This window comes from Bos indicus x Bos taurus, chromosome X, assembly GCF_003369695.1.
Source record: "Bos indicus x Bos taurus breed Angus x Brahman F1 hybrid chromosome X, Bos_hybrid_MaternalHap_v2.0, whole genome shotgun sequence".
NCBI lineage: Eukaryota > Metazoa > Chordata > Mammalia > Artiodactyla > Bovidae > Bos > Bos indicus x Bos taurus.
In genome coordinates, this window is record NC_040105.1 from 108,403,785 (window position 1) to 108,429,573 (window position 25,789).

The following is a 25,789-nucleotide window of genomic DNA, read 5'->3' on the forward strand; positions in this document are numbered from 1 at the left end:
GGTGAGCTGGAAGGAGGGATGAGGGGTGGCAGGGCGAGGGTGGAAGGGGCTGGGTGTCTTCCACGGGAAGGAAATCAAGGAGGCAGGTCCACGGCCGTGAGACTTGGTCCATCATTGCCCGAACTTCCGCACACAAGCACCCGGTGGGCCAAGGACTTCCTGTCCTCACTCTCCAAAGTGCCAGCAAGAGTCAGCCCAGCAGGCCAGCAGGGCCACCACTTGGGGTCGGCCTGCATGTGGCTCTGGGGCCCTGGGAGAGAATGGGCGCATCTCCTGCTGGCAGCGGGGGTGGGAGGCGGCGAGGGCTGTCTCCAGGCCTCCAGGGCTGGGCTGGGCTGTGCTCAGGGGCAACTAGAGTCTTGGGCCGTTTTTTGCCCTCTCCGTTCCTTCCCTTGCTTCCTGGGGCCCTGGACGGACAGTGCACGCCCTGTGTTTGCAGGCAAAGGCTCTCCAGCCTCGGTATCCAAGGCTGAGGGAGGAGCTCCTGGCCAGTAGGGGGCGCCACTGGGGCCCGCACCGTGTGCTGGGTCGTGGCTTCGGTGCACCTGGGCTCCAGGCTCCACAGGGCCTTTGCCCTGTTTGTGCTCCTCACGGGAAGACTCTGAGGACCTTGGCCCCATCCGGGCCAGAGGGAGCACCCTGAGTTCTGGGCCAGCAGGCCACCCCTTCGCCCCACCGGCCCGTGCCAGCCTGAGTCGCCCTGAGCAGCACTAGGAAAGGCTCTGGACCTATCAAGGCCGGGCTCTGGAGCTCCGCCCCGTCCAGCCACTGCAGAACCTGATGAAGACACTTCTCCGTGTTGACATTTGGGCCCTGAACGGAGGCAGCGAGAAACCCCAGAGCAGGGCTGGCCTGGTGCTCAGGGGTGGGGCTGGAACAGGGCATGCCTGCCTGCTGCTTCCCAAACCCCAAGTGCCTTCTCTGGCTTTCTCCTCCCCCCACTCACTACCTTCCATATACATCTACCTATGGGCCCCTGAGCCCTGGGGCAAGTCCTGTGGGGGAAGGCAGCTTCATCCTCTGTCACCACGGGCACTTTTAGGCTGTCGTTTGCTCAAGGCCTCAGGGTCAAACAGTCAAACAGTGAGGTCCCACCACACCAGCTGCCAGCAGTCCAAGGGACTGTGGCCAGGTCTCCAGAGCTTGGCCTCTTAACCTCCAGCAACCTGGCCTGCCTGCCACTTGGGGCCTTGTCAAGAACTGTCCTGCCCCCTCAGACGTCCACTTCACTGGCTCTCCTTCCCTCATTTCGGTTGTTCATACTGTCTCCCCAGTACACCCACACTGTCTCATTCTGCCGTCCAAATTGATGGGGCCTTTAGTGTGCGCCAAGCGCTGGGCCCGCGGGTCAAGGGTGCCCACTCTTACACAGAAGGCCCTGCAGCGGAGGGGCTGGGCTTCCTCAGACGCAGGAGAGAGTAGCCGCTGGCTGCTCCTGGAGGCTTGAGCCGGCACACCAGAGCCAGCCTTCCAGAAGGAATGGCACTCCTTCAGAGACACCCAGCCCAGGTTGCCCCCTGGTCCTCACTGAAGAGTCAGCCCTGGCTCTGGCCGCAGGGAAGTGAAGTCACTCAGTCATGTCCGACTCTTTGTGACCCCATGGACTATAGCTTACCAGGCTCCTCTGTCCATGGGATTTTCGAGGCAAGAATACTGGAGTGGGTTGCCATTTCCTTCTCCAGGAGATCTTCCCGATCCAGGGATTGAACCCGGGTCTCCCGGATTGTAGGCAGATGCTTTACCATCTGAGCCACCAGGAAGTCAGGCCGCAGGGAGATACAGTGCAATTTGACTTCCGGCCAGTAGGTGGCGCCAAGGTCACGTGTTCCCCAAGAGCCCACCCCCTCCCCCTACCCCCGTTGATCCTTCAGCACCTGGGGCAGCTGCTCAGAACCACGTCTCCCCCAAATCCTGCCTTCTTCCGAGTCAGGCAGAGGTGGCATCCTTCCCTTCATCCCTCCAAGCCCTTCCCATCTGAGGGGCAGTTTGTGAAAAGAAAGCTTTGGGTCACCCAGGCCATGGGAGCATTTCCAGGCTCAGGGAACAGCAGGTGCTCAGGCACTGGGGCTGCTACTGGAGGGACCTGTCAGACTGGAGCCAGGCTGGGGAAGCCTCTGGCCAGTGATGAGCCAGCGTTGGGGTGGGAGCCAGACAGCGCCATTGTCCACGCTGGGCAGGTGCTGAGCTTCTGTGAGTTGGGAGTCGGGATCAAAGGACTGGCCAGTCCATCCTAAAGGAAATCAGTCCTGAATATTCACTGGAAAGACTGATGCTGAAGCTAACACTGCAATACTTTGGCACTTGATGATCAAATTTGGCATTTGACTCATTGGAAAAGACCCTGATGCTGGGAAAGATTGAAGGCAGGAGGAGAAGGGGACGACACAGGACGAGATGCTTGGATGGCATCACTGACTCGATGGATGTGAGTTTGAGCAAGCCCTTGGAGTTGGTGATGGACAGGGGAGCCCCTGTGGGTGAGATGAGACGAAGCTGTCTCCCTCGTTCTGGGCCACTCAGGGTGGGTCTCATGCTCTGTCCTGGAGCAAACCCCTGGGTGTCAGGAGTTTCAGGGATGCTCAACCTAGGGGCCCTCCCTGGGTATCTGGAGACTAGGGCGGTGGTCCTGGGAGCTCTTTAGAAGTCAGTGATGGGTTGAGGGTGGGGAATGAAGGAGAGGAGGTCTGTGGTGGCCCATGGAACCATTCACCAAGAGGGGTTCAGCTGGGGTGGGTTTGGGGGAGAGACAGCGAGATTGGCTTTGAACATGGTGGTTTGGCACTGCCTGAAGGGATATAGAATTAGAACATAAGAGACACATTCCTCACCCTTCTCTAATCAGAAGAGTTAGCTCAGTGGCGAGTCTTTATTGAGCACTTACTGTGTGCCAGGCACCTGGATTAACTCCAGCCTCGACTATGAGGTAGTCATTCTCATGAGTCATCCCCTACTTTGAATACAGGTGGACCAACGCATCAGTTCAGTTCAGTCACTCAATCATGTCCGACTCTTTTCGACCCCATGGACTGCAGCACGCCAGGCCTCCCTGTCTATCAACAACTCCTGGAGCTTGCTCAAACCCATGTCCATCGAGTCAGTGATGCCATCCAACAATCTTATCCTCTGTTGTCCCCTTCTCCTCCTGCCTTCAATCTTTCCCAGCATCAGGGTCTTTTCCAGTCAGTTCTTTGCATCAGGTGGCCAAAGTATTGGAGTGTCAGCTTAAGCATCAGTCCTTCCAATGAATATTCAGGGTTGATTTCCTCTAGGATGGACTGATTTGATCTCCTTTCAGTCCAAAGGGCTCTCAAAAGCCTTCTCCAACATCACAGTTTAAAAGGATCAGTTTTTCGGTGCTCAGTCTTCTTTATGGTCCAACTCTCATATCCGTACATGGCTACTGGAAAAACCATAGCTTTGACTAGACGGACCTTTGTTGGCGAAGTTATGTCTCTGCTTTTTAATACACTATCTAGGTTGGTCATAGCTTTTCTTCCAAGGAGCAAGCATCTTTTCATTTCATGGCTGCAGTCACCATCTGCAGTGATTTTGGAGCCCCCAAAATAAAGTCTCTCACTATTTCTATTGTTTTTCATCTATTTGCCATGAAGTGATGGGACCGGATGCCATGATTATCGTTTTTTGAATGTTGAGTTTTAAGCCAAAATTTTCACTCTCTTCTTTCACTCTCATCAAGAGGCTCTTTAGCTCTTTTTCGCTTTCTGCCATAAGGGTGGTGTCATCTGTGTATCTGAGGTTATTGATATTTCTACCGGCAATCTTGATTCCATCTTGTGCTTCATCCAGCCTGGCATTTCACATGATATACTCTGTATATAAGTTAAATAAGTAGGGTGACAATATACAGCCTTGACGTACTCCTCTCCCAATTTGGACCCAGTCTGTTGTTCCATGTCCATTTCTAACTATTGCTTCTCGACTGAGGCATAGAGGCCATAAAAGTGAGCTAAGGTCACACAACCTTGTGCTTGACCTCTTGCTGGCCTCTGGGCAAGGAGGATGGCTCCCTGGGAATAGGAAGGCCATATGGGGACTGAGAAGAAGATGGTGGAGCTCTTCTCTACCTTTCCTTTGGTGAGCGCAAACTGTTGGTGTGAGGACAGAGGAAGAACACTGGGCCGGGGGGCACCCTGGATTGGAGTCTCAGCCTTGCAAGTGGTTCTCTTGCCTTTAACATCCTCTGTGCCTCTATTTCACTGAGTTAATTCCTTGTGAAATAGGAACCTGGGTAGTGGGGTCAACCCCTGGGGTTCACTGTGAGGGGCTACTAGGAAGTGGGGCAGGGCTGACACTTCTGGGGGACCGTGTCAGGCGGCAAGGCAAGAAATGGAGGGAGCCTGTGTCAAGGCAATTGAAGAAGGACAGGAAAGATGGAGGTTGGCAGTGGTGGACGGAACAGGGCTCTGTGAGGGAGACTAGGAGAGAAGCAGACCAGTTGAGGAGGTGAAGGGGGCAAGCCAGGCCCTCTGTCAGGACTCGAAGCCTAGCTCTTTCCTGCCAGCCACTGGGTGGGCCCATGGCAGCCATGTTCTCTACCCAACCCCAGCTCTGCCCAGGTATCCTTGTCTCCATCCCTGTCTCCTCAGGTGGGCAAGACATGGAGTATGGAGTGTTTCAGGAAGAAGCAAATAACCCGATTTGATTTCTTGAAGGTGGTTGTGAAAAGTGGTTCAGAGATTGGCCAGAAAAAGTGAACTTGCTCAAGAGGGCACTGTGGAGCCACTGGAGGGCTGTAGGTAGGATAGTGACAAGATTAGATTTTTGCTTGAAGAGAGTTTTCCAGTATTTTTCGACCCTATCTGATCTCTCTTGATAAATATAAAAATCTCATCTCTAGATTCCACCCCCCGACCCAGGCCCCACTGAGAGTTCTATAGTTCCCCTCATGCCAGGGAGCCAAGCCTGCCTCATGTGATGTTCCGAGTAGAGGCCCAGTTGCTTTTTCCTCAGTTGAGGCTTGTTGTTCAGTCGCTCAGTCGTGTCCAACTCTGTGACCCCATGGACTGTAGTACTGCTGTTTTCCCTATCCTTCACCATCTCCTGGAACTTGCTCGAACTCATATCCATCGAGTCAGTGATGCCATCCAACCCTCTCATCCTCTGTCGTCCCCGTCTCCTCCTGCTTTCAATCTTTCCCAGGATCAGAGTCTTTTCAAATGAGTCAGTTCTTCGCATCAGGTGGCCAAAGTATTGGAGTTTCAGCTTCAGTATCAGTTCTTCCAATGAATATTCAGGGTTGATTCCTTTAAGATTGACTGGTTGGATCTCCTTTCAGTCCAAGGGACTCTCAAGAGTCTTCTCCAACACCACAGCTCAAAAGCATTAATTCTTCAGCATTCAGCCTTCTTTATGGTCCAGCTCTCACATCCGTACAGAACTACTGGAAAAACCATAGCTTTGACTACACAGGCCTTTCTCGGCAAAGTAACATCTCTGCTTTTTAGTATGCTGTCTAGGTTGGTCATAGCTTTTCTTCCAAAGAGCAAGCGTCTTTTAATTTCGTGGATGCAGTCACCATCTGCAGTGATTTTGGAGCCCAGAAAAATAAAGTCTGTCGCTGTTTCCATTGTTTCTCCATCTATTTGCCATGAAGTGATGGGACCGGATGCCATGATCTTTGTTTTTTGAATGTTGAGTTTTAAGCCAGCTTTTTCACTCTCCTCTTTCACTTTTATCAAGAGGTTCTTTAGTTCCTCTTTGCTTTCAGACATACGGGTTGTGTCATCTGCATATCTGAGGTTATTGATATTTCTCCTGGCAATCTTGATTTCAGCTTGTGCTTCTTCCAGTCCAGCGTTTCTCATGATGTACTCTGCATATAAGTTAAATAAGCAGGGTGACAATATGCAGCCTTGACGTACTCCTTTCCCAATTTGGAACCAGTCCATTGTTCCATGTCTGATTCTAACTGTTGCTTCCTGACCTGCATACAGTTTTCTCAAGAGGCAGGTAAGGTGGTCTGGTATTCCCATCTCTTGAAGAATTTTCCACAGTTTGTTGTGATTCACACAGTCAAAGGCTTTAATGTAGTCAGTGAAGCAGAAGTAGATATTTTTCTGGAATTCTCTTGCTTTTTCTATGATCCAGTGGATGTTGGCAATTTAACCTCTGGTTCTTCTGCCTTTTCTAAATCCAGCTTGAACATCTGGAAATTCTCATTTCATGTACTGTTGAAGCCTTGCTTGGAGAATTTTGAGCATTACTTTGCTAGCGTGTGAGATGAGTTCAACTGTGAAGTAGTTTGAACATTCTTTGGCATTGCCTTTCTTTGGGATTGGACTGAAAACTGACCTTTTCCAGTCCTGTGGCCCCTGATGAGTTTCCCATATTTGCTGGCATATTGAGTGCAGCACTTTAGCAGCAGCATCTTTTAGGATTTGAAAGAGCTCAGCTGGAGGTCTATCACCTCCACTAGCTGTGTTCGTAGTGATGCTTCCTAAGGCCCACTTGACTTCACACTCCAGGATGTCTGGTTCTAGGTGAGTGATCACACCATCAGGGTTATCTGGGTCATTAAGACCTTTTTGTACAGTTCTGTGTGTTCTTGCCACCTCTTCTTAATATTGTCTGCTTCTGTTAGGCCTATACTTTTTCTGTCCTTTATTGTGCTCATCTTTACATGAAATGTTTCCTTGGTATCTCTAATTTTCTTGGAGAGATCTCTAGTCTTTCCCATTCTATTGTTTTCCTCTATTTCTCTGCATTGTTCACTTACACATGAACAGGTATACGTATACATATAGCCACTCATTTTTAGATTTCCCTCCTGTTTAGGTCACCACAGAGCACTGAGTAGAATTCCCCGTGCTATAGCAGTCGGTTCTCATCAGTCACCTATTTTATACACAGTAGTGTATCTATGTCAACCCCAGTCTCCCGATTCATCCCGCCTACGCCTTCCCCCCTTGGTGTCCATATGCTTGTTCTCTCCATCTGTGTGCTTGTGCTTTATAGTCGACTTATACAGTGATAGTAACATAGCAACTGTATCTTTCTTTTGGTGAATACTTGTCTGGCATATCTTGTTAAGTTCTTTTTCTTTCAAACTTAATTTTTTTTACTGAGATATAATTCACATACCATAAAATCCACCCTTTAAAATGTACAATTTATTGTTTTTTTTTAGTATACAGATGGTCCCTGACTTAAAATGGTTTGACTTAACGATTTTTTGACTTCTACGCTGGTGCGAAAGCAATACACATTTAGTAGAAACCATGCTTTGAATTTTCAATTTTGATGTTTTTCCAGGCTAGCAATATGTGGTGCAATCCCCTCTCATGATGCTGGGCCATGGCAGTAATCTGAAGCTCCCACTCAGCTACTTGATCATGAGGGTAAACAACTGGCAACACTCATCAAAATTCCGTACCCAGATAGCCATTCTGTTTTTCACTTTCAGTTCAGTATTCACTTATATGAGATATTCAACACTTTATTATAAAATGAGCTTTGTGTTAGATGGTTTTGTCAAATTGTAGGCTAATATTAGTGTTCTGAGCACGTCGAAGCTAAGCTATGATGGTAGGTTAGGTGTATTAAGTGCATTTTTGACTTAGGATATTTTCAGCTTATGATGAGTTTATTGGGATGTAACCCCATCGGAAATTGACGAGATCTGTATTTACAGTTTACATCATCACAATCTAATTCCAGAACATTTTCATCACCCCAGAGGAAAATGCTGTACCCGTTAGTGGTAACTCTCCACTTCCCCTTCTCCAGCCCCTGGCAAAGACTGATTTACTTTCTGTCTCTGTGGATTTGACTTTTCAGATATTTTACATAAATGGAATCCTAACATGTGGCTCTTTGTGTCTGCCTTATTTCACTAAGCATAATGATTTCAAAGTTCATCCACGTTGCAACGTGTATCAGTACTTCATTTATTTTTATAGCTGAACATGTTCCATTGTATGGATAGATCATGTTCTATTTATCCACGGATTCACTGATGGACATTTAAGTTGTTTACACCTTTTAGCTATTGTGAATAATGCTGCTATGATCATTTCTGTGCAAGCTTTTGTGTGGACATACATTTTCAGTTGCCTTATTTGATAGAATTCACCAGTGAAGATTTCTGGAGTTGGATTTTCTTTGTGGGAAGACTTTCAATTACTATTTCAACTTATTTGCTTGTTATAAGCCTATTGAGATTTTCCATTTCATTTAAAGTCAGTTTTGATCATTTGTGTCTTTGTCCGTTTCACCCGAATTGTCTTAATTTGTTGGCATAACGTTTGCCTTATAATCGTTAACATTTTTTAGTTCAGTAGTAATGTTCCTCTTTTCATTCTAGACCTTGGTAACCTATTTTTTTTTTGCTCATTGCGTAGTCTAGGTTCCCCAACCAGGGACTGAACCTGAGCCTATGGCAGTGAAAGCACTGAGTCCGAGGTAATCTTTTTTTTTGATCAGTCTAGGTAAGATCAACTGTGTTGGTCTTTTCAAAAAACCAACTTTTGTTTTCACTGATTTTCTGTAGTTTTCCGATTTTCTAATTCATTTCTGCACTTATCTTACCTCTGCTTGTTTCAGATTTAGTTTGCTTTTCTTTTTCTTGTTTATTAAGATTTATCATTTGGCCATTGATTTGAGACTTTTTTGTTGTTGTTGTTGGTATAGGCATTTAAAGCTCTAAATTCCTCTTGTAAACAATATATATTCAATAGTTGAATCTTGTTTTCTTGACTCTCTGATTTTTGATTGGGATGTTTAGACCATGAATATTTAATGTAGTGATTGATATGGCCGAATTTACATTCGCCATTTTGCTATTGGTTTCTCTGTATCTTCTGTCTTTTTGTTGCTCTCTTCCTCCTAGACTGCCTTCTTTTGTGTTAAATGTTTTTTAGTGAACCTTTTTTTCTTCTGCTGATTTTTAACTATTTTACAATATATATCTTAAGTAATTATAATCTACTTCATATTAACACTCATTTAATTTGGGTAAAATGTAGAGACTTTTCTCTAACATAGCTCCATTCCTGCCTTCCTCTTTTGTGTTATTAATGTCATATATATATTACATCTATATAGATTATCATAGGAACTTAACATGACAGTGTTATAGCTATTGCTATAAAGCAATACAATACAATCTTACTTTTTTTTGAAGAAGTTAGGAGAAGAAAGTTAGGAGAGACATTTGTATTAACCCAGATTTTAATCATTTTGGCTCCTCTTCATTTCTTCTTATGAATTCAACTTACTAACTGGTGTCAGCCTGAAGGACTTTTTTTTAGTATTTCTTGTAAAGAAGTATGCTGCTAAGTCGCTTCAGTCATGTCTGACTCTGTGCGATCCCAGAGACGGCAGCCCACCAGGCTCTCCTGTCCCTGGGATTCTCCAGGCAAGAACACTGGAGTGGGTTGCCATTTCCTTCTCCAATGCATGAAAGTGAAAAGTGAAAGTGAAGTCACTCAGTTGTGTCCGACTCCTAGGGACCCCATGGACTGCAGCCTACCAGGCTCCTCTGTCCATGGGATTTTCCAGGCAAGAGTACTGGAGTGGGGTGCCATTGCCTTCTCCAAAAGAAGTATAGTAGCAATGAATTCTCCCAGTCTTTGTTTACCAGGAAATGTCTTTTTTTAACCTTCAATTTTTTGAGGTATAGTTTTGCTAGATACAGAATTTTTGATGGATACTCTTCTTTTCTTTCAACTCTTTGATTATGTCACTTCACTGTCTTTTGGCCTCCATTATTTCTGATGAGTAGTTAACTGTTAATTTTATTATGGTTTTCTTCTACATGGGTCATTTTTCTCCTATTCCTTTCAAAATTGTCTATCTTTGGCTTTCAACAGTTTGACTGCAAAGTGTCTATGACTATCTCTTTATCTTATTTGGGGTTCATTGAACTTCTTGGATCTGATTAATGTTTCTCATAAAATATTGGAAGTTTTGGTCTTGTTTCTTCAAATACTTATTCTGACCTTGTTCTTCAAAACCCCCCAATACACATATTTTAGAATGTTTCATATTGTTCCAGAGGTGTCTGAAGTGCTATCATTTTTCTCTCCATTCTCCAGATTGTATAGTGTATATTAATATTGTTGATCTATTTTCAAGGTCAGTAGTAATTTCTTATGACATCTTGAACCTACTCTTGAATACTTCTAAAGAAGTTGTCATTTCAATTATTGCACTATTTAAAGCTATTTTCATTTAGTTATCATTTCTTAATTTGTGTATCCATATTGAGACTCTCTATTTGTTGATTTGTTGTTGTCATCATACTTTCCTTTAACTCTTTAAACATGGCTTCCTTTAGTACTTTGAACCTATTTATAATATGTGCTTTGAAGTTATCATCTGCCAATTCTAGCATTTGGAAACACTCAGAGACAGTTTCTGCTGACTTCTTTCCCTAATGTGGATCATACTTTATTGTTTCTTTGCATGTTATACAATTCTTTTGTTGAAAATTGAACTTTTAAACAAATATTTATTTCTTTGGCTGTGCTGGGTCTTAATTGTGGCATGTGGGATCTATAGTTGTGGCACGTGTGATCTAATTCTCTGACTAGGGATGGAGCCTGAGACCCCAGCATTGGGAGTGTGGAGACTTAGCCACTGGACAACAAGGAGGTCCCCCCAAATTGAACATTTTAGACAATCAGATCAGATCGGATCAGATCAGTCGCTCAGTCATGTCCGACTCTTTGCAACCCCATGAATTGCAGCACACCAGGCCTCCCTGTCCATCACCAACTCCTGGAGTTCACTGAGACTCACGTCCATCGAGTCAGTGATGCCATCCAGCCATCTCATCCTCTGTCGTCCCCTTCTCCTCCTGCCCCCAATCCCTCCCAGCATCAGAGTCTTTTCCAATGAGTCAACTCTTCACATGAGGTGGCCAAAGTACTGGAGTTTCAGCTTTAGCTTCATTCCTTCCAAAGAAATCCCAGGGCTGATCTTCTTCAGAATGGACTGGTTGGATCTCCTTGCAGTCCAAGGGACTCTCAAGAGTCTTCTCCAACACCACAGTTCAAAAGCATCAATTCTTTGGTGCTCAGCCTTCTTCACAGACCAACTCTCACATCCATACATGACCACAGGAAAAACACAGCCTTGAATAGACGAATCTTTATTGGCAAAGTAATGTCTCTGCTTTTGAAAATGCTATCTAGGTTGGTCATAACTTTCCTTCCAAGGAGTAAATGTCTTTTAATTTCATGGCTGCAGTTACCATCTGCAGTGATTTTGGAGCCCAGAAAAATAAAGTCTGACACTGTTTCCACTGTTTCCCCATCTATTTCCCATGAAGTGGTGGGACCGGATGCCATGATCTTTATTTTCTGAATGTTGAGCTTTAAGCCAACTTTTTCACTCTCCACTTTCACCTTCATCAAGAGGCTTTTTAGTTCCTCTTCACTTTCTGCCATAAGGGTGGTGTCATCTGCATATCTGAGGTTATTGATATTTCTCCCGGCAATCTTGATTCCACTTTGTGTTTCTTCCAGTCCAGCTTTTCTCATGATGTACTCTGCATATAAGTTAAATAAACAGGGTGACAATATACAGCCTTGACGAACTCCTTTTCCTATTTGGAACCAGTATGTTGTTCCATGTCCAGTTCTAACTGTTGCTTCCTGACCTGCATACAGATTTCTCAAGAGGCAGATCAGGTGGTCTGGTATTCCCATCTCTTTCACAATTTTCCACAGTTTATTGTGATCCACACAGTCAAAGGCTTTGGCATAGTCAATAAAGCAGAAATAGATGTTTTTCTGGAACTCTCTTGCTTTTTTCATGATCCAGCAGATGTTGGCAATTTGATCTCTGGTTCCTCTGCCTTTTCTAAAACCAGCTTGAACATCTGGAAGTTCACAGTTCACATATTGCTGAAGCCTGGCTTGGAGAATTTTGAGCATTACTTTACTAGCGTGTGAGATGAGTGCAACTGTGCGGTAGTTTGAGCATTCTTTGGCATTGCCTTTCTTTGGGATTGGAATGAAAACTGACCTTTTCCAGTCCTGTGGCCACTGCAGAGTTTTCCAAATTTGCTGGCATATTGAGTGCAGTACTTTCACAGCATCATCTTTCAGGATTTGGAATATAGTTTCTATCAACTCTGGATTATGATATTCCCTTTACCCCTAGAAGTAGTTTTCAGTGTGTGTGTGTGTGTGTGTACTTGTTTCTTTGTTGTGTAACTTTTTTGCACTAAGTCTGTGAAACTGTACTGTCTCCCACCCCCAGCTGCAGTCAGTGGTGTCTCTGTTGAATTAAAAAAAAAACAGTTTAAAATGTAAGCCTGGTTTCCTAGGGGCTGCCGCATATCTGTCCAGCTTAGTGGCCAGTCAATGATTAGTCAGAAACTATGTTGAAAGATCTCAGGCCACTAAGGCTTGTGTGCTCTGATGTATCTGTGTGTGGGCAGGGGAGTTCTTTCAACGTTCAGGTTATTTTCAGGCCTTCCCAGGGTTTTCTTTCCCCTGACGCCTTTGAATCTCCTACATACATGTGTATAGCCTCAGTGTAGTCAGGAAACATGATTAGATTGGGACCTCTCCATTCTCCAACTAGTCAGGAACACGCTTGCCCCAACCACATTCACAACCTGTCTAGTAGAGCTGAGTTGTTGGCCCTTCCCTGTTGGTCTTCCCCCGAGAAGTTTATTTCCATTGACAATGTCCCTGGGTGTGGATATTCCCCACCAAATTGACTTAGCCCCCTTCAAACCTAGGCAGAGAAGCTGCTGGTTTTCTTGAGCTGCCTTGTACTGGTAGAACCTCCATGACAAACTGAGCTGGGAAGGATGGGAGCAACTCTAGGCCAGAATGCCACAGATTCCCACAGTTCAACTTCTCATTTTATTATATACCTTTGGTTAAGTTCTAGATCATAAAGGTATTTGTCAGCTTTGTCCAGCTTTATTTTTTTTTTTTTGAGGTTATTTGTTGATATCCTCATTTGGCCATAGCTAGAAGTCCTGACTTTTCAATATTTTCCTTTTCTGTCCTATCATTTAGATGTACCAGTCTTTTAATTTTTATTTTTGTGTATTCTTCTTCTTCTTATTTTTTTTTTTTGGCTGGGCTGCGTGGCATGGGGGATCTTAGTCCCCCATCCAGGAATTGAGCCCATTCCCCCTGCAGTGGAAGTATGGAGTCTCCACCACTGCACCACCATGGAAGTCTCTAGATGTCCCTCCTACAAACTGCTTATGGGTGGATTTTTAAAAATCTTGTCTTCAATTGAAGAATTTAGTCGATTTTGTTTAGTGATGTTTGGCCTAATTTCTAAAATTTTATTTTATGCTTTCTACTTATTCCAATGTTTCTATTTCTTTATTTTCCTCTTTTGACTTTTGAATTGAGATTTTTTTCCTTGTTATTATATGATATTTTCCTCTACTAGTTTGAAAGTAGTATACTCTATTTATATTCTTTTAGCAATTACTCTAGAAAACCTAGCATGCATTTTTGTCTTAACAAAGCTTAAAGTTAATACTGATATGGCCATGAAGGAATAACATGGTCCAGAATTTCCCTCTCTCCATACATGATTGGAAAACTTGGCAGATATATGAATCAACCGTTTTAAGGTGGTGAAGACCTGGTGGTACCAGAGAGAAAGGAAACAAAAGAGGTGAACTCCACCACCAAGACTTTCTGACTGAGAGAGAAGAAGCATAAAAATGTAATCTGTAATGATAAAGAATCAGCCAATCAAAACAGACCCAGGGAATTTCCAGTCTATTATCTGGCACGTGAGGAGCCTGGGAGTCATCACTTGATGCCAACAACAAGAAAATGTTGAACAAACTGAAAAACCAACAACTGTTTTTAGATCCATTAGAGAACAGAGGTCAAATGGCAAAGTATTGCTCACAAAACTGAAGAAACAGACAGGTGGATACAGAAAACCACAGTTTACCAGAGCAGAAACTTGTGAGTGGGTACAGTGTTGGGGTAGGAAAACCTGAGCTTTAACTAATGATTTGCTGGAGGCTAGTGTGGAGAAGTATGAGAGTTAAAAACTGCAAGGAGCCTAATCTTAGGGAGGTTCTCACCTCCTACACTTCTGTGAGTTTTACCTCTAGGAGCCCCATCAGATTCTCAGAGTGAATACTGGAGAACAATCTCCTCATGTTTCCAGTTGGGGGAGAGGGGAAAGTTGATACTTTGAAATACACCAGAGCATTCTGTTCTTAACAAAGCCTGCTCTGAAGACAAACCATTATACCAGAGTCTGACCTATTGGGGTTTTATTAGAGTCTAAGGGACTTGGGGGAAGGGAAATATCCAACTTCAGCCCCCTGTAGCCATCCTAGCCCACCTTGGAGAGGGGGCACTGATAAGCACTTGCGAAGATCACAACCCAGAAGCACAGGCTCACCAAAACACTGAGAGCTAACCATTGGACTGCAGAACACTTCCCCTTCCACCACTAGTAAGTAAAGACCTCCTTCCTGCAGCTCCTTTATCCAGGACATCGTGCCTGACTTTCAACCAAAAAATTGCAAGGCACACTAACGGGCAAAACCCTCCACAGTTTGAAGAGACAGAGCAAGCATCAGAACCAGACTCAGCTATGGCAGGGATGTTGGAATTACCAGACCAGTCATTTCAAATACTATGATAAATACGCTAAGGGTTCTGATGGAGAAGCAGATATCATGGAAGAACTTGGCCATAATTAGCTACAAGGCAGGATGGGAAATCAAGTTTCTGGTTGGGAACCAAGATTCCCCATGAACCTTTGGAGATTTTACTTCTAAAAGGGTCAGAAATCCAACACAGATTTAATTGAGCTAAAATTGAGGTGTGGGCAGGGCTGCATTCCTTGAAGAGTCTCAAGGAAAGAATCAGTTGTCTTGCCTTTTCCACCTTCTAGAGAGCACCCACATTCCTTGGCTGGGTCCCCTTCATCTTTCTTCAAAGCCAGCAGTGTTGTATCTTGGAATCTCTCTGACTCTGACCTCTTTTCTATCATTGCATCTCATCTCACTCTCCTGTGGCCCTCTTTCCCTTATAAAGATGCATTTAGGGCCCACCTGGGTAACCCAGGACAATCTCCCCATCTCAAGATCCGTGACTTAATCACATCTGCAGAGTCCCTTTTTGCCATATGCACAGGATTCCAGGATTCCCATGAGGCCATCTTGGGGTGGGGGGCAGGATACTGTGCTGAAGACACCTGTTGAGAGCACAGCACCACCCTTCAAAAGTCCTGGCTTTATGTGTGGGCCCAGGCGGTATCTCCCATCCCATGATTGGTGTCTGGAAAGCCATGGAAAGCTGTCTCAGGAGAAAGGATGGGCTCTGGCTCCTGGGTGTAGATGCCCCTGGGTCAGGTGCTGGCCCCAGAGCTGACTTACTTCTCTGGACTCAAGTATCATTCCTGATCTTGGAGGCTTTCACTTGTTTCCCTACCAGCTCAGCCATTCATGCAAACAGGTTTTTAGGTTCATTCTCCATTTTAAAGGTTCTGGACCAGGAGGGTGGCTCTAGACATGTGGGCCACATTGCCCATAAAGTCTCCAGTGACTTCTCACACCGTGCTTGTTTCTGCCCACCCTCCAGCTCCCTTCCACTTCCAGCTGTGTCTCTGTCAACGGGAATTGTGACTTTAGAATGGCTGCTCCAGCTCCAGTGTGCAGAAGGCCCTGGAGGAGGCCAGAGAGGAACAAGGCCCTGCTGTCGCTTCAGGTGACCCAGTGGCCTCCGCATGCTCCCCCAGCCCCCAGCCCCAGCCTCTGGAGTCCCAACTCCACCCTGTGTCAGCCAGAGGGCCGCACGCTGGGACGAGCAGTCTTCCCACATCCCTCACCAGCTTGGGTCTTCCTGTGGCTCCATCTCCTTGTCCTGGGGCTTGGGTTTGGCTCCGCACTGAGTCTCGGGGCTCAAGTGCCCACCCCTCACGGTCACACCCGAGCCCTTGCTCCCCTCGTCTGTTTGCCACCCTGGGGACCTGACGTCATTTGCTGCATCACCAGATCTCAGTGCCTCCCTCCCACTCTGGGAAGCTGACCATGAGCAGGAGGCCTCTGACTTGCAGCTGCATGCTAGTCTGCAGCCTGCGCCCTAGTCCCAAGCCATGGGGCACGGAGTTGGAGTTCAGTGGCTTGTGAGTACAGGAGGGGTTCAGCCAGAGGCTGGGCAGTGTGGATGCTGGATGGCACATGACAGTGGTGACAGGGTGTGGTGTGCGAATCCCCCATGCACCCCCTTCCCCAGGCCTCCCTCCCCACCTTCCCCTCCAGACTCTCCAAGGTGCTCAGGATCTCAACAGAAACCATTTATTGAGGAACAGTTAAAGAAAGCAACCACGCTGTGGATTCCCCAGGGTGAGATGGCCTGGCCACAGGGACTGCTGGTCCCAGGCTGGGTTCGTAAACCAAGAGGGTGTGTGTGTGCAAGTGCTGATACGTGGACACACAGACATACATGCACACAGGCTGCTCATCAGGGAGATGTACTGCAGTGAATGACCGTGTGTGTGTGTGTGTGTGACGCTTGGCCCTTTCCCCACCCCCCAATCCAACCAGGGCTGCGTGGGACCCACAGCAGCAAATTCCAGGCTGTCTTCTCCCCCTCCCCACCCAGCTCTTGCTTAGACCCCCATCTCCTCCGGCGGCAGTCTGACCACCCTCAGTCACAAAGAGCCCCAGTGATCCTGTCAAGACATCTGGGGGAAGAGGAAAAAAAAAAAAGCATCTTTTCAAATGTCAAGTGGATAAACAGTCAGGGCGCCAGATGTGAGGCCAGGAACCTGCCCAGCGGCTCCTGGTGAAGAGCGCACCCAGACACGGATGGTCCCTGTGGCTGCGGGGTGGCTGCTGAGTCTCCAGGTCATGTCCCCTGGGAGTCCCCCCCCCCACCCCCCCCCACCCCCCCCATCCCAGGAGACCTCAGGCCCCTGTGGAGGAGCAGCAGGTGACTATGCTGGTGGTGGTGGTGGTCTAGCCATGGGGCAACAGGAATGGGGCTGGGAGCAGGTCCCTGTGGCCATAAGAGGCCCATGTGCTTCCTGAATGGGAGACCCCGGGGAGGCTCGGGAGTTGGCCAAGCACACATCTCCTGGGCCCTGGGAACCGGCAGCCACCTGGAATCGTCCCTCGGAATGGGAATCCACCCCCCACCTCCAACCACCCCCCACAAAAGAAAAGTAACAGTCGTAGAACAGGCAGGTTCTGGAGCGGGGTTCCGCCCCAAAGTGGCGCGGGTCAGGCCGGTGGCCCCAGGCCTGGCCCGTAGGCACGTTTAATAGGATTCCCCGTGGATGTTTCCAGTGGGTAGGACAGGGCTGTCCCCACCGCCACCCTGGAGGGGGTCCCCAGCCTCTGCCTCATCCCACAGCCCCGAATGAGGTATTGTGCTTTCCCCCCACCTCCCCCCACCCCGCCCCCGCTTAGGCCAAGCCCCCTCTGGCCTCCTCCCCAGCACGTGGGTGGCTGGGCTGGGCACACCCGCTGGAGGGTGCCCTGGGGCCCTATGTGGCATCCAGCTCAAAGACACCATCGCTGGTTGGGGTGGTGAAGAAAGAGGGGGGATCAGAGGCGGCTGACTCCTGCCCCCCGCTGCCCCTCTCCCGGGCACGGCGCTCTTCCAGCTGCAGGCTGCGCTCGAAGTCCAGCAGCTGCCCCATGAAGCTGAAGTTGGGCGAGATGTTGGACTTCTTCCTCTTGACCAGATCGTAGGCATCGTTGAGCGAGAGGTGCAGCTTCTGCATGAGGTAGGCCACGGTGACAGTGACGGACCGGCTGACACCCGCCAGACAGTGAACGAGCACCCCGCAGTTCTGCGACAAGGCCTCGTCTAGTGGGGGCAGATGGGGGCCCTGTGTGAGATGGCCCATCACGGGGATCACATCCTAGGAGTTGCCTGGCCCCAGCAGGGCCATCCTGGGCTGGGCCCAGGGGGAAGGCAGGCCTGGGGGGGCTGGGGAAGGAGTGGGGAGGGCGGAGTGGACTCACCAATGAACGCGATGGCCTCCGGAAAGAACTGGGACAAGTTCTGGCTCCAGTGGTCCGAGATGGGGATCTGCTTGTAGTGAAAGTCGCCATTCTTCTCGAAGAGGTTGGGGAGGTTGGGGGTGACATTGAGGATGTAGCGGATGCCCAGCTTGGCCAAGCTCTCCACGTTGGCTGAATCACGGGCACTGCCCAGGTACAGGTTGGGCAAGATCTGGACAGGGAAGGACGGCAGCAGCCCCGCTGGGGGGGGTGTGGCGCCCTCAGAATCCAGGCCGCAGCTCATGGCATCACGGTCAGGCTCGGAATCCACATCAGAGCAGTCGGAGCCCAGGCACAGGCCCCCCAGCCCCACCACTGGGCTGGGCAGTGGGGCCATGCTCGGGCCCCCCTGGCGGTCGAGGCTGGTCTCACAGAGGTGAGGGCACTCGGCCTGGAATCTGCTGAAGCCACCTGGGAGAGGGGATGAAACGAGGGGCCCATTGAGGTAGCCTCCCGGGCAGCTAAGTGCCCTGGCTGGGGTTAGGGATGCAATCCTAGATCCTTCTGATGCCTGAAGAGGTGGGTGGGCAGATGTACCCAAGGGGCACTCAGGAGTGAGCAGCCTTGACCTACGTGGTGTCCCAAGTGGTGTCTCTGGAGCCGGTCCTCTGGACGGCAAACCAAAGAGGATCTCACATCCCTGGGGCCAAGCCAAGGCGGGCGTGAGGGCTCAACACGTAGTGCCAGCCTTGGGAAGGACAGCAGGCATCAGTTAAAGACGAGGAAAGGTTCAGATGTGAGTTGTCTGCCTGAGTGATTCCGGAGATCAGGGGCCAGGGCACAGCCACGTCTGCGTGCTCTTCAGAGAGCCTGGGAGAGTGTATAGCGTGCCACCTGGATGTTCCCAAGGTGCTCAGAAGGGAACATCTCCATCTCCAAATAACTACTATTTTCCTCGGACTTGGGGGGGTGGGCGGCGCTAGAAATCCAACAGGTTCTATATTTCTATATCTCTGCACATTCAGAATTGAGCAAGGGAGGACAGTACAATGACCCTCCTCAATGGGGAGAGGGGTCTAGGTTCCTGGAAATCCTGTCTCTATCCTGGATCTCTGAGGCAGAGGGTGTGTTTGGCTTGGCAAGGAGCCAACACGTCTGTGTCTGTCCATCGCCTCCCCCAGCCCTGCGCTGACCATGGCAGGGGGAGGGGAAGCGGGGAAGGTCTCTGCCGTTGCAGCTTCTCTCCCTGTCGTCCACCCCCCCGCCCCCGCCCCGCCAGCCCCCGTCTTCCCCTCCCCCTTCCAGACCCTTCGGTGAGCAGGGGAGATTTGTCCTGGGGCTCCAGCCTCCTTCACCCATGGCTGAGCAGCTGGGGGAGGGGGGCGATAGGGACCCGCTGGGGTTCCCGGAGCCAGGTCAGATCAGATTCTCCCATTTTCCAGGCTCAGAAACTGGGGCTCCCAAGAGTGAAGGGCTTCCCCAAGGTCACGCTCAGAGGAGGACAGACTCTCATCTCCACTTTGGACCACAGGAGGTCGGGCTCGCCCATGATCAGATGGATTCGGATGGCCCTCCGAAGGTGGGGTCCTGTGCTCCCCGGGCAGGGGTCCTCCCCAGACGGGTGCCCACCCGCCGCCCACCACCGGTACCTACCCTGTAGGTAGTAGGCCAGGTAGCCTTCCTCCCGAAGCTTCTGCAGCAGAGTGCCCAGCACCGAGTCGGCCTCCCACTCCTCGGCCTCGGCCTCGGTGCGCCGGTGCCGGCCCCCGCCCTGGTCGTACAGGAGCACCGGGGCGGGGGGCGGTGGCTGCAGCGGCGGCCCCGGTAGTAGCGCTCGCACCGACAGGCTCCCTCGCCGCAGGCGGCGCAGCAGCAGCGCGGGCAGGGCCACGCTCAGCGCCCCGCCGATGCGCGCCGACTCGTAGAGCTCACGGCTGCGGCAGTCAAGCAGCAACAGCCGCGGGCGCGGGGGCGACAGCTCCCGGCGCAGCCACAGGCACGAGCGGCCCAGACCCTCCATGGCTTCGCGGCTCCCGGCACGTCGGGCTTCCGGAGCTGCGGAGAGAGGGAAGGCACGAGACGTGAGCCCGCGATCTGCGCGCCCAGAAACAGGGCGCCTGGGGTCTCGCGGGGGAGTCCCTCTATCGCCGGATCTTCTCCTGCCTCTCCCACGGCATGCCCAAAGGCACCCCCGTGCGCCCCAAGAAAAATGCCCCAGGCAGCCACTCGAGTGCCCCACCGGAGAAGGGAAATGCGAGAGGTGCCCCAGCCGAGCAAGGCTGAGCGTCCGACGGCCCCCTTTGAGAGCCGCTAGGGTCCCTCCTGGCCCTTCGGAGGAGTTCAGACCCCTTCCTGCGTCTCTCACGCCCGCGATCACCCCCCGCTTTTCAGCTTCCGACTGGGGGGGACCGCGTGCGCTGAGGGGCGGCGGGGAGAGGGGCTCTAGGCCGAGATTGTCCCCACGGCCCGCCGGGGCCGGGGAGATAAAGGCGGTGCCCAGGCGCTGGCCCTCGGCAGGCGGGACCTCTCGGGGCTGCCCGACTCCACCCGGAGAAAACAAAAGGAGAGACCTGGAGCGTGATCCCGCGGCGAGCGATCGCTCGCGGATGTCCTGGACACAGCCACCGCGGCTCGAGGGGCGTCGTTCCCGGGCTGGGTTGCCCCGGCCCCGGCCACTGGGAAGAGGGAAGGATGGCAGAAAGAGCGCGCCGCACGTGGAGACAAGTCCACCGCCGCCTGCGCGCACCGGCAGCTTCCTGGCACTGCGACCCAGCTTCCCACCTTGGAAGCCAGTTGCCTTTGGACGTGGAGTTGCCTTTGGAGGGGCGGGGCGGCGGGGGCGGGCTCAGGGGGGCCAGCGAGCCAACGGGTGCCCTTGAAAGCTGGTGAGTGGGCCCCGCAAGTGGCCCGCTGGGCCGGGGCTTCCACCCAAGCGGGACAGGGCCAGGGGCAGAGGCCAAGGGCAGGTCAGGGGCCCAGCAGGGGACCAACTGCAGCTCCCCTGGCCGGCGCCAGCCAGGCCCCTGGAGGCAGGGGGAGGGGTGTGGACAAGAGCCCTGTGCCCCAGCCCCAGAGGCTACCTCCAGCCAGGCTCACTTGGGGTGCCCCTGGACCATCTGGTCCTGGGACTGGACTTCAGTGGCTTCATCCATATAACAGGCTCATCACCACGGCTGCCAGGGAAATGGTGGAGGGGAAAAGAAAGCGGAACCACAAATCTACTGCTGCCTTCTGGCCAGAACTCGGCCCAGGGCTAGCTGGAAGGCTAGGCAGGCAAAGGGCAGCTTTGGGGCACCCCAGTAGCTTCACTGGCATGAGCCAGGCCAAAGACTCCAAGAGCCTGCCCTACTGATCCTGGAAGTCAGCCTGGCTTCTCGGGTTGCCGCCTCCCTAGTCAAGAGTCAAGGCGTTTCTACTGAAATGTCTCTCACTTCTGTACTGTCCCCTCTGCCCCTGTGCTGGCCCAGGTCGCCATCAGGGCTTTCAAAGCCCTCTCCCCATCTCCAGGCCTGTTTGCCTCAACTCCCCTCAGCCCTGCCCTGCAGCAAAGGCCCCACAGTGGCCTCCAGAACCTTCTGTGGACATAGGACGATGAACCGGCAGGGCACACTTGGGCCCTTGCTTGCAAGGCACTCCCAGGCCAGCAGGACAGGTCAGTAATAAACCGAGGGATGGAATGAGAGAATACCAGGTGTGATAAATTCTGAGACAATGAAATGAGGTGGCGGAGCTTCTGAAAAGTCTGGTCTATGTCCCCCCCTTTTTTTTCTTAAAGCCCTAAAGCAAATAGGCCAGTTGAAGGGAAGTGTACAGCAGATAAAAGAAAGCTCATACAAATGAATCAAAAAGTTGAGACTCTTATAGGTACATGGGCAAGGAACCAGAAAAGACTGCATGAAGGAGCACATGCAACTGGTGCAAGGCATTTGGAGAAAGGTACAACTTCAGGCATGGGAAGGAAAACAAATTTAAAAGCCCAGCTAACAATGACAGAAAACAAGGTAACACTTCCAATGTTCTCAGACTGAGAATACCCATGTGAGATGGGCATGCTACTCTGTTGCTGATTGCTAGAGGTATGCTGGTGTGACTCTTTTGGAAATTAACTTGGTAATATACATCCAGAGCTGGGAAGAACCCCACACTGGGAATGTACCCCAAGGAACTAAGTAAACAAAGGTAAAGCTATGCACACAGGATGGGTACCATAAGAGAGGTAACTAAGGAGTGAAAGGTGCAAAACTGCTGGAAGGTCACTGATCAGAACATAAAGTAGGATAGGAAAAGGCAGGAGGTATTGCTGGGGAGAGGGCAGGTCACAGAGAGCCAGGTTGCCTCAAAGGGGCCTCCGGTTGCCCCTTCCTACCCTGCCTCCCTTCCCAGCCCAGTGGGCCACTAGTCCCATCACCTGGCTCCAGGGGCCCTGGGCAGCTAGGCTGGGTCCCCTCGCCCCTAGCCTGGGCTGCCTCCTCTGCAGCCTGTCCTGATTCTATTCCTTCTTCACTCCCCCTCCCCCAGGTTTCTGTCTCCCTCCTCTGTGCTCCAGACCTCAGTTCCCTGAGGTTACCAGCTAGGCTGGAGCCGAGTTGGGGGGGTTGTGTGTGTGCATTTCGTTTCTCTCACATCCCAGTTCCCACAGGCAGAGGTGGGAAGCCACCAGGCCCGGGGCGGGGGGGGGGGGGGGTCCCTCCAGGCCTGCTGCAGCTGTGGGCAGGACCCCGGAGTGGGCTGGGGTTGAAGGCACCCAGGGGTTCCAGGATGTGCCAGCCTGGTGTGTCTGGCTTGGCCAAGTCGCCAGAGTTGGGGTGGCCGCCCTGCACGGGGAGGTAGAGGGAGAGACACACCCCTGCTCCTGCCTGGTGCTGTGGTCTCAGGGGGTTGGAGAGAGGGTCACCCTGCGGTGCCAAGGCCTGCTTTCTGGAGACGGCTCCCTGCGGGAGGGGACCAGCATCAGGCCAGGGAGGCAAATTCTGCCCCTGGGCGGGGGTCGTGCGGGTCTGCCCCTTGCCCAGATCTCTGCTGGTCAGCCGCGCGAGAGTGAGCCTTCAAGGGGAGGCGGGGGGCGTTCAATCACCAAAGTGCTCGCTGCCCAGCGCCAACAGCGCCCGCTGCGCCAGCAGCAGGAAGACATCCTGGAACCTGTTGCCACCTCCGCAGTGCAGGGCTGAGCGCCGCCAAGCCCCCCTCCCCCGACCCTCGCCGGCCCCCCCGCAGCGCCGGCTGGGGTAGGGGCGCCGACCCTGGGCCCCGCACCCACTCCCCAAGCGCGCGCGCGCTCCGGGCGCGCAGTGGCCTCCCCAGGCCCCCTCAAGCGGGCGGAGCTCGGCTGCGCGCTTCCTGTAGGATGGGCGCTGCGCCCGCTGCCCGCCCTCCTCTCCTGCAGGGCGCCCCTGGCCTCCGCCCAGCCCAAGCAGTGCCCCTCGGAGGCCGCGGAAACGCCGCTGCCCGTAGGCCTCTAGCGCGCTGCCCATGCGCCCCCGGGGCCCGGGAGCCTCCTGAGAGCGGCGGCCCGCCTGCCCCCCCACGCCCGCCCCCACCCCCAAACACTTGGGTCCCGCCGGCCCAGTGGCGGCAATTGGGCCGTCCAGCCCGGTTAGAACTCCCAGCCACAGCGCTCCGGGCAAATCCAGTGTCTTTTCCTCCACATCCACTTTCCGCGGTGATGGCTCTCTGCTTTGCCGGGTCGGCCTCCTGGCGGGACTGGGAGTTCCTCCAAGGCAGGAGCGGGTGTGTGCCCGGCCCCGAGCTGGCCCCAGCCCCCCAGGGAAGGGCCTGGCATGCGGTGCTCACGGAAGAAATGCTCGTGAACAAAGAAGGCATGAATGAATGAAATCAATTGTTGCACCAGGGAGCCCAGGGGGGTGGCTTTCTCCCTCAGCGGGTCACTCACCCAGACACACAGAAGCACACGTGCGCACGCGGTTCCTCCCCCCGCCGCCCCCCCACCGCACAGGCAGGTGGACACACACACACACACACACACACACACACACGGACGGGCACACACACGGGCACTCCGACTCCTGCCTCCAGGAAATCCACCTACTACGTGCGTGCCAACACCTGGGGCCCCTTTGGCCGCAGCTGGGTGGCCTCCATCTCAATTGCCTGCCTCTCCCTTGCCCTCCCCCATCTAAGTACGGTACCTTGCACCCCAGTGCCTTCCTTATCTTTTAGGGACCAGGCCAAGTCAGTCGCTGGGGAGACTCGGGGCCTGTTTAGGGAGCCACCTGGGGGGGCCTCAGGGTGGTGAACCGCTGCTGCAAAGGCAAGCCAGTGGCGCCTGGCAGAGATGCCACCAAATGCTGCAGCCTCCAGAACCGGTGTGCCAGGTGTTGGAGGGAGGGACTGAAATGTGTTAGAGGACGTGCAGGGCTATGTGCCATGGGGGCAGGCCAGGGTGCCCAAGAGCCAGAATCCCGCAGGTGTGCACATATTGGGGGTGTACGAGGTGCAGGCCTGGGGAGCCAGCTGGGCTTCAGGAGTGCGGTGACGGCCTCTGGGCGGGGGTTCCTGTTGGGGCTTCGTCCAGGGGTGGGTAGATGTCAGCATCTCTGGACTGGGAACGTGGGTGGGGTGTCTGTGATGAGCATATGGGGAGTTGGAGATGGTGCGGGCCGGCGAGGGGAGCTGTGTTAGTGCAGATATCCCAAGGATGTGTTGGGTATCTATGTGTGTGTGTGCGTATGTGTGTGTGTGTGTGTGTGTGTGGTGTGAACGCGCGCGCACGCTCACGCGCGCCTGGGTGTGTACTGAGGCGTGGCAGCGTCTGGGATGGGTGCTGGCCTGAGTTGGGGACAGTAGTCGATGGTGACTTAGCGGCTGCCGGGGCGTGCACTGCAGGGCCCTGGGTCCGCGGTGCACTGTTTGTGCACGCGCGTGTGTCAGGGGGTGTGCGTGGCCATCGACACGGGAGGTGCACGGGCGGGCGCACTGAGTGGGTCTCCCAGGGGCGCGTGCGTCGGCCTGACGGGGTGCGCGCTGGAGAGACTTTGGGGGCGCAGGGCGGAGGCGCACACACGTCGGGGGGGCGGCCAGGCTGGGTGGGGGTGGGGTGGGTGCCCGGGCGCCGCGTGCCCAGCTCACCTCCGTTCCGCTCGGCTTCCTGCGCCGGCTCCGCGCGTCGCGGCCGGGAAGTTTCCAAAAGCCGGGCCGGCGGGAAGCGCTACCGCCGCGGCCGCCGCGCGCCACCGGAGCCTCGGGCGGCGGCCTCGCCTGGAGCCGAGGGGCTGCTGCCGCCGCCGCCGCCGCCGCTGCGGAGGGAAACTCCAAATCCCGCCTCCGCCGCCGCCGCCTCCTCCCCTCCTGCCGCCGTCTTCTCCGCCCCCTGCCCAGGAGGGGCAATGTCGCCGGCGGAGGCGCGCGAGGAGGGAGCGGGGAGGGGCCGCGGCCTGCCCGGCGTCTGCTCCCACCTCCCCCGCCCGCCTGCCTCCCACCTGCCGCCGCCGCCCGCTCTGCCCCCGGCGGCCCCTCTCGGCGGGGGCGGGGGGATGCCCCAGCAGCCCCGGCTCCCAGCCGCCTCGCCGCGGGGTCTCTGAGCCTGGGCCACCGGAGTTGGGTGGGAGGCCCTGACCTCAGTTGGGCCTGGGCTGGGCTGCCTGGAACAGTCCGCCCTGGCACTCCTGCGGCCATCGAGGACCAGACACAGCTCGGCCCCAGGGGCCACCTCCTGATGTCCCAGGGGCTAAGGTGTAAGGTCCGGGTGAGAGCATCCGAAGCGCCCAACCCGCGGTCCCCTGACTCCTGTCTTCTGCCATCCTCCCGTATCAGATTCTGGCTCCTAGAGCTTTGGGGCCTGAGTGCCTGGAAGGGGTGCGGCCAGGACGGTGGGGGTGGGTCAGGGAGGAGGTGCTGTCTGCA

The 25,789-nt window shown here is 52.7% G+C and overlaps 1 protein-coding gene across 3 annotated transcripts; it reads right to left on the reverse strand.

Moving 5' to 3' along the window:
• Nucleotides 1-16,257: 16,257 nt before the first annotated feature.
• On the reverse strand, nucleotides 16,258-25,123 carry DUSP9 (dual specificity phosphatase 9). 3 transcript variants are annotated; one of them, XM_027534548.1, is made up of 4 exons: nucleotides 25,016-25,123; nucleotides 19,583-19,984; nucleotides 17,951-18,400; nucleotides 16,258-17,792 (listed from the first exon to the last, which is right to left on the reverse strand). In XM_027534548.1, exons 2-4 carry the CDS (start codon nucleotides 19,947-19,949, stop codon nucleotides 17,467-17,469), a joined length of 1,143 nt encoding a protein of 380 aa, XP_027390349.1. In that variant the 5' UTR covers nucleotides 19,950-19,984; nucleotides 25,016-25,123; the 3' UTR covers nucleotides 16,258-17,466. The 3 variants fall into 3 exon arrangements, with proteins under 3 accessions (XP_027390349.1, XP_027390348.1, XP_027390350.1); XM_027534547.1 differs by lacking the exon at nucleotides 25,016-25,123 and adding an exon at nucleotides 20,500-20,708 and having other exon boundaries at nucleotides 16,260-17,792; XM_027534549.1 differs by lacking the exon at nucleotides 25,016-25,123 and adding an exon at nucleotides 20,500-20,699 and having other exon boundaries at nucleotides 17,430-17,700.
• Between the last annotated feature and the right edge of the window lie 666 nt (nucleotides 25,124-25,789).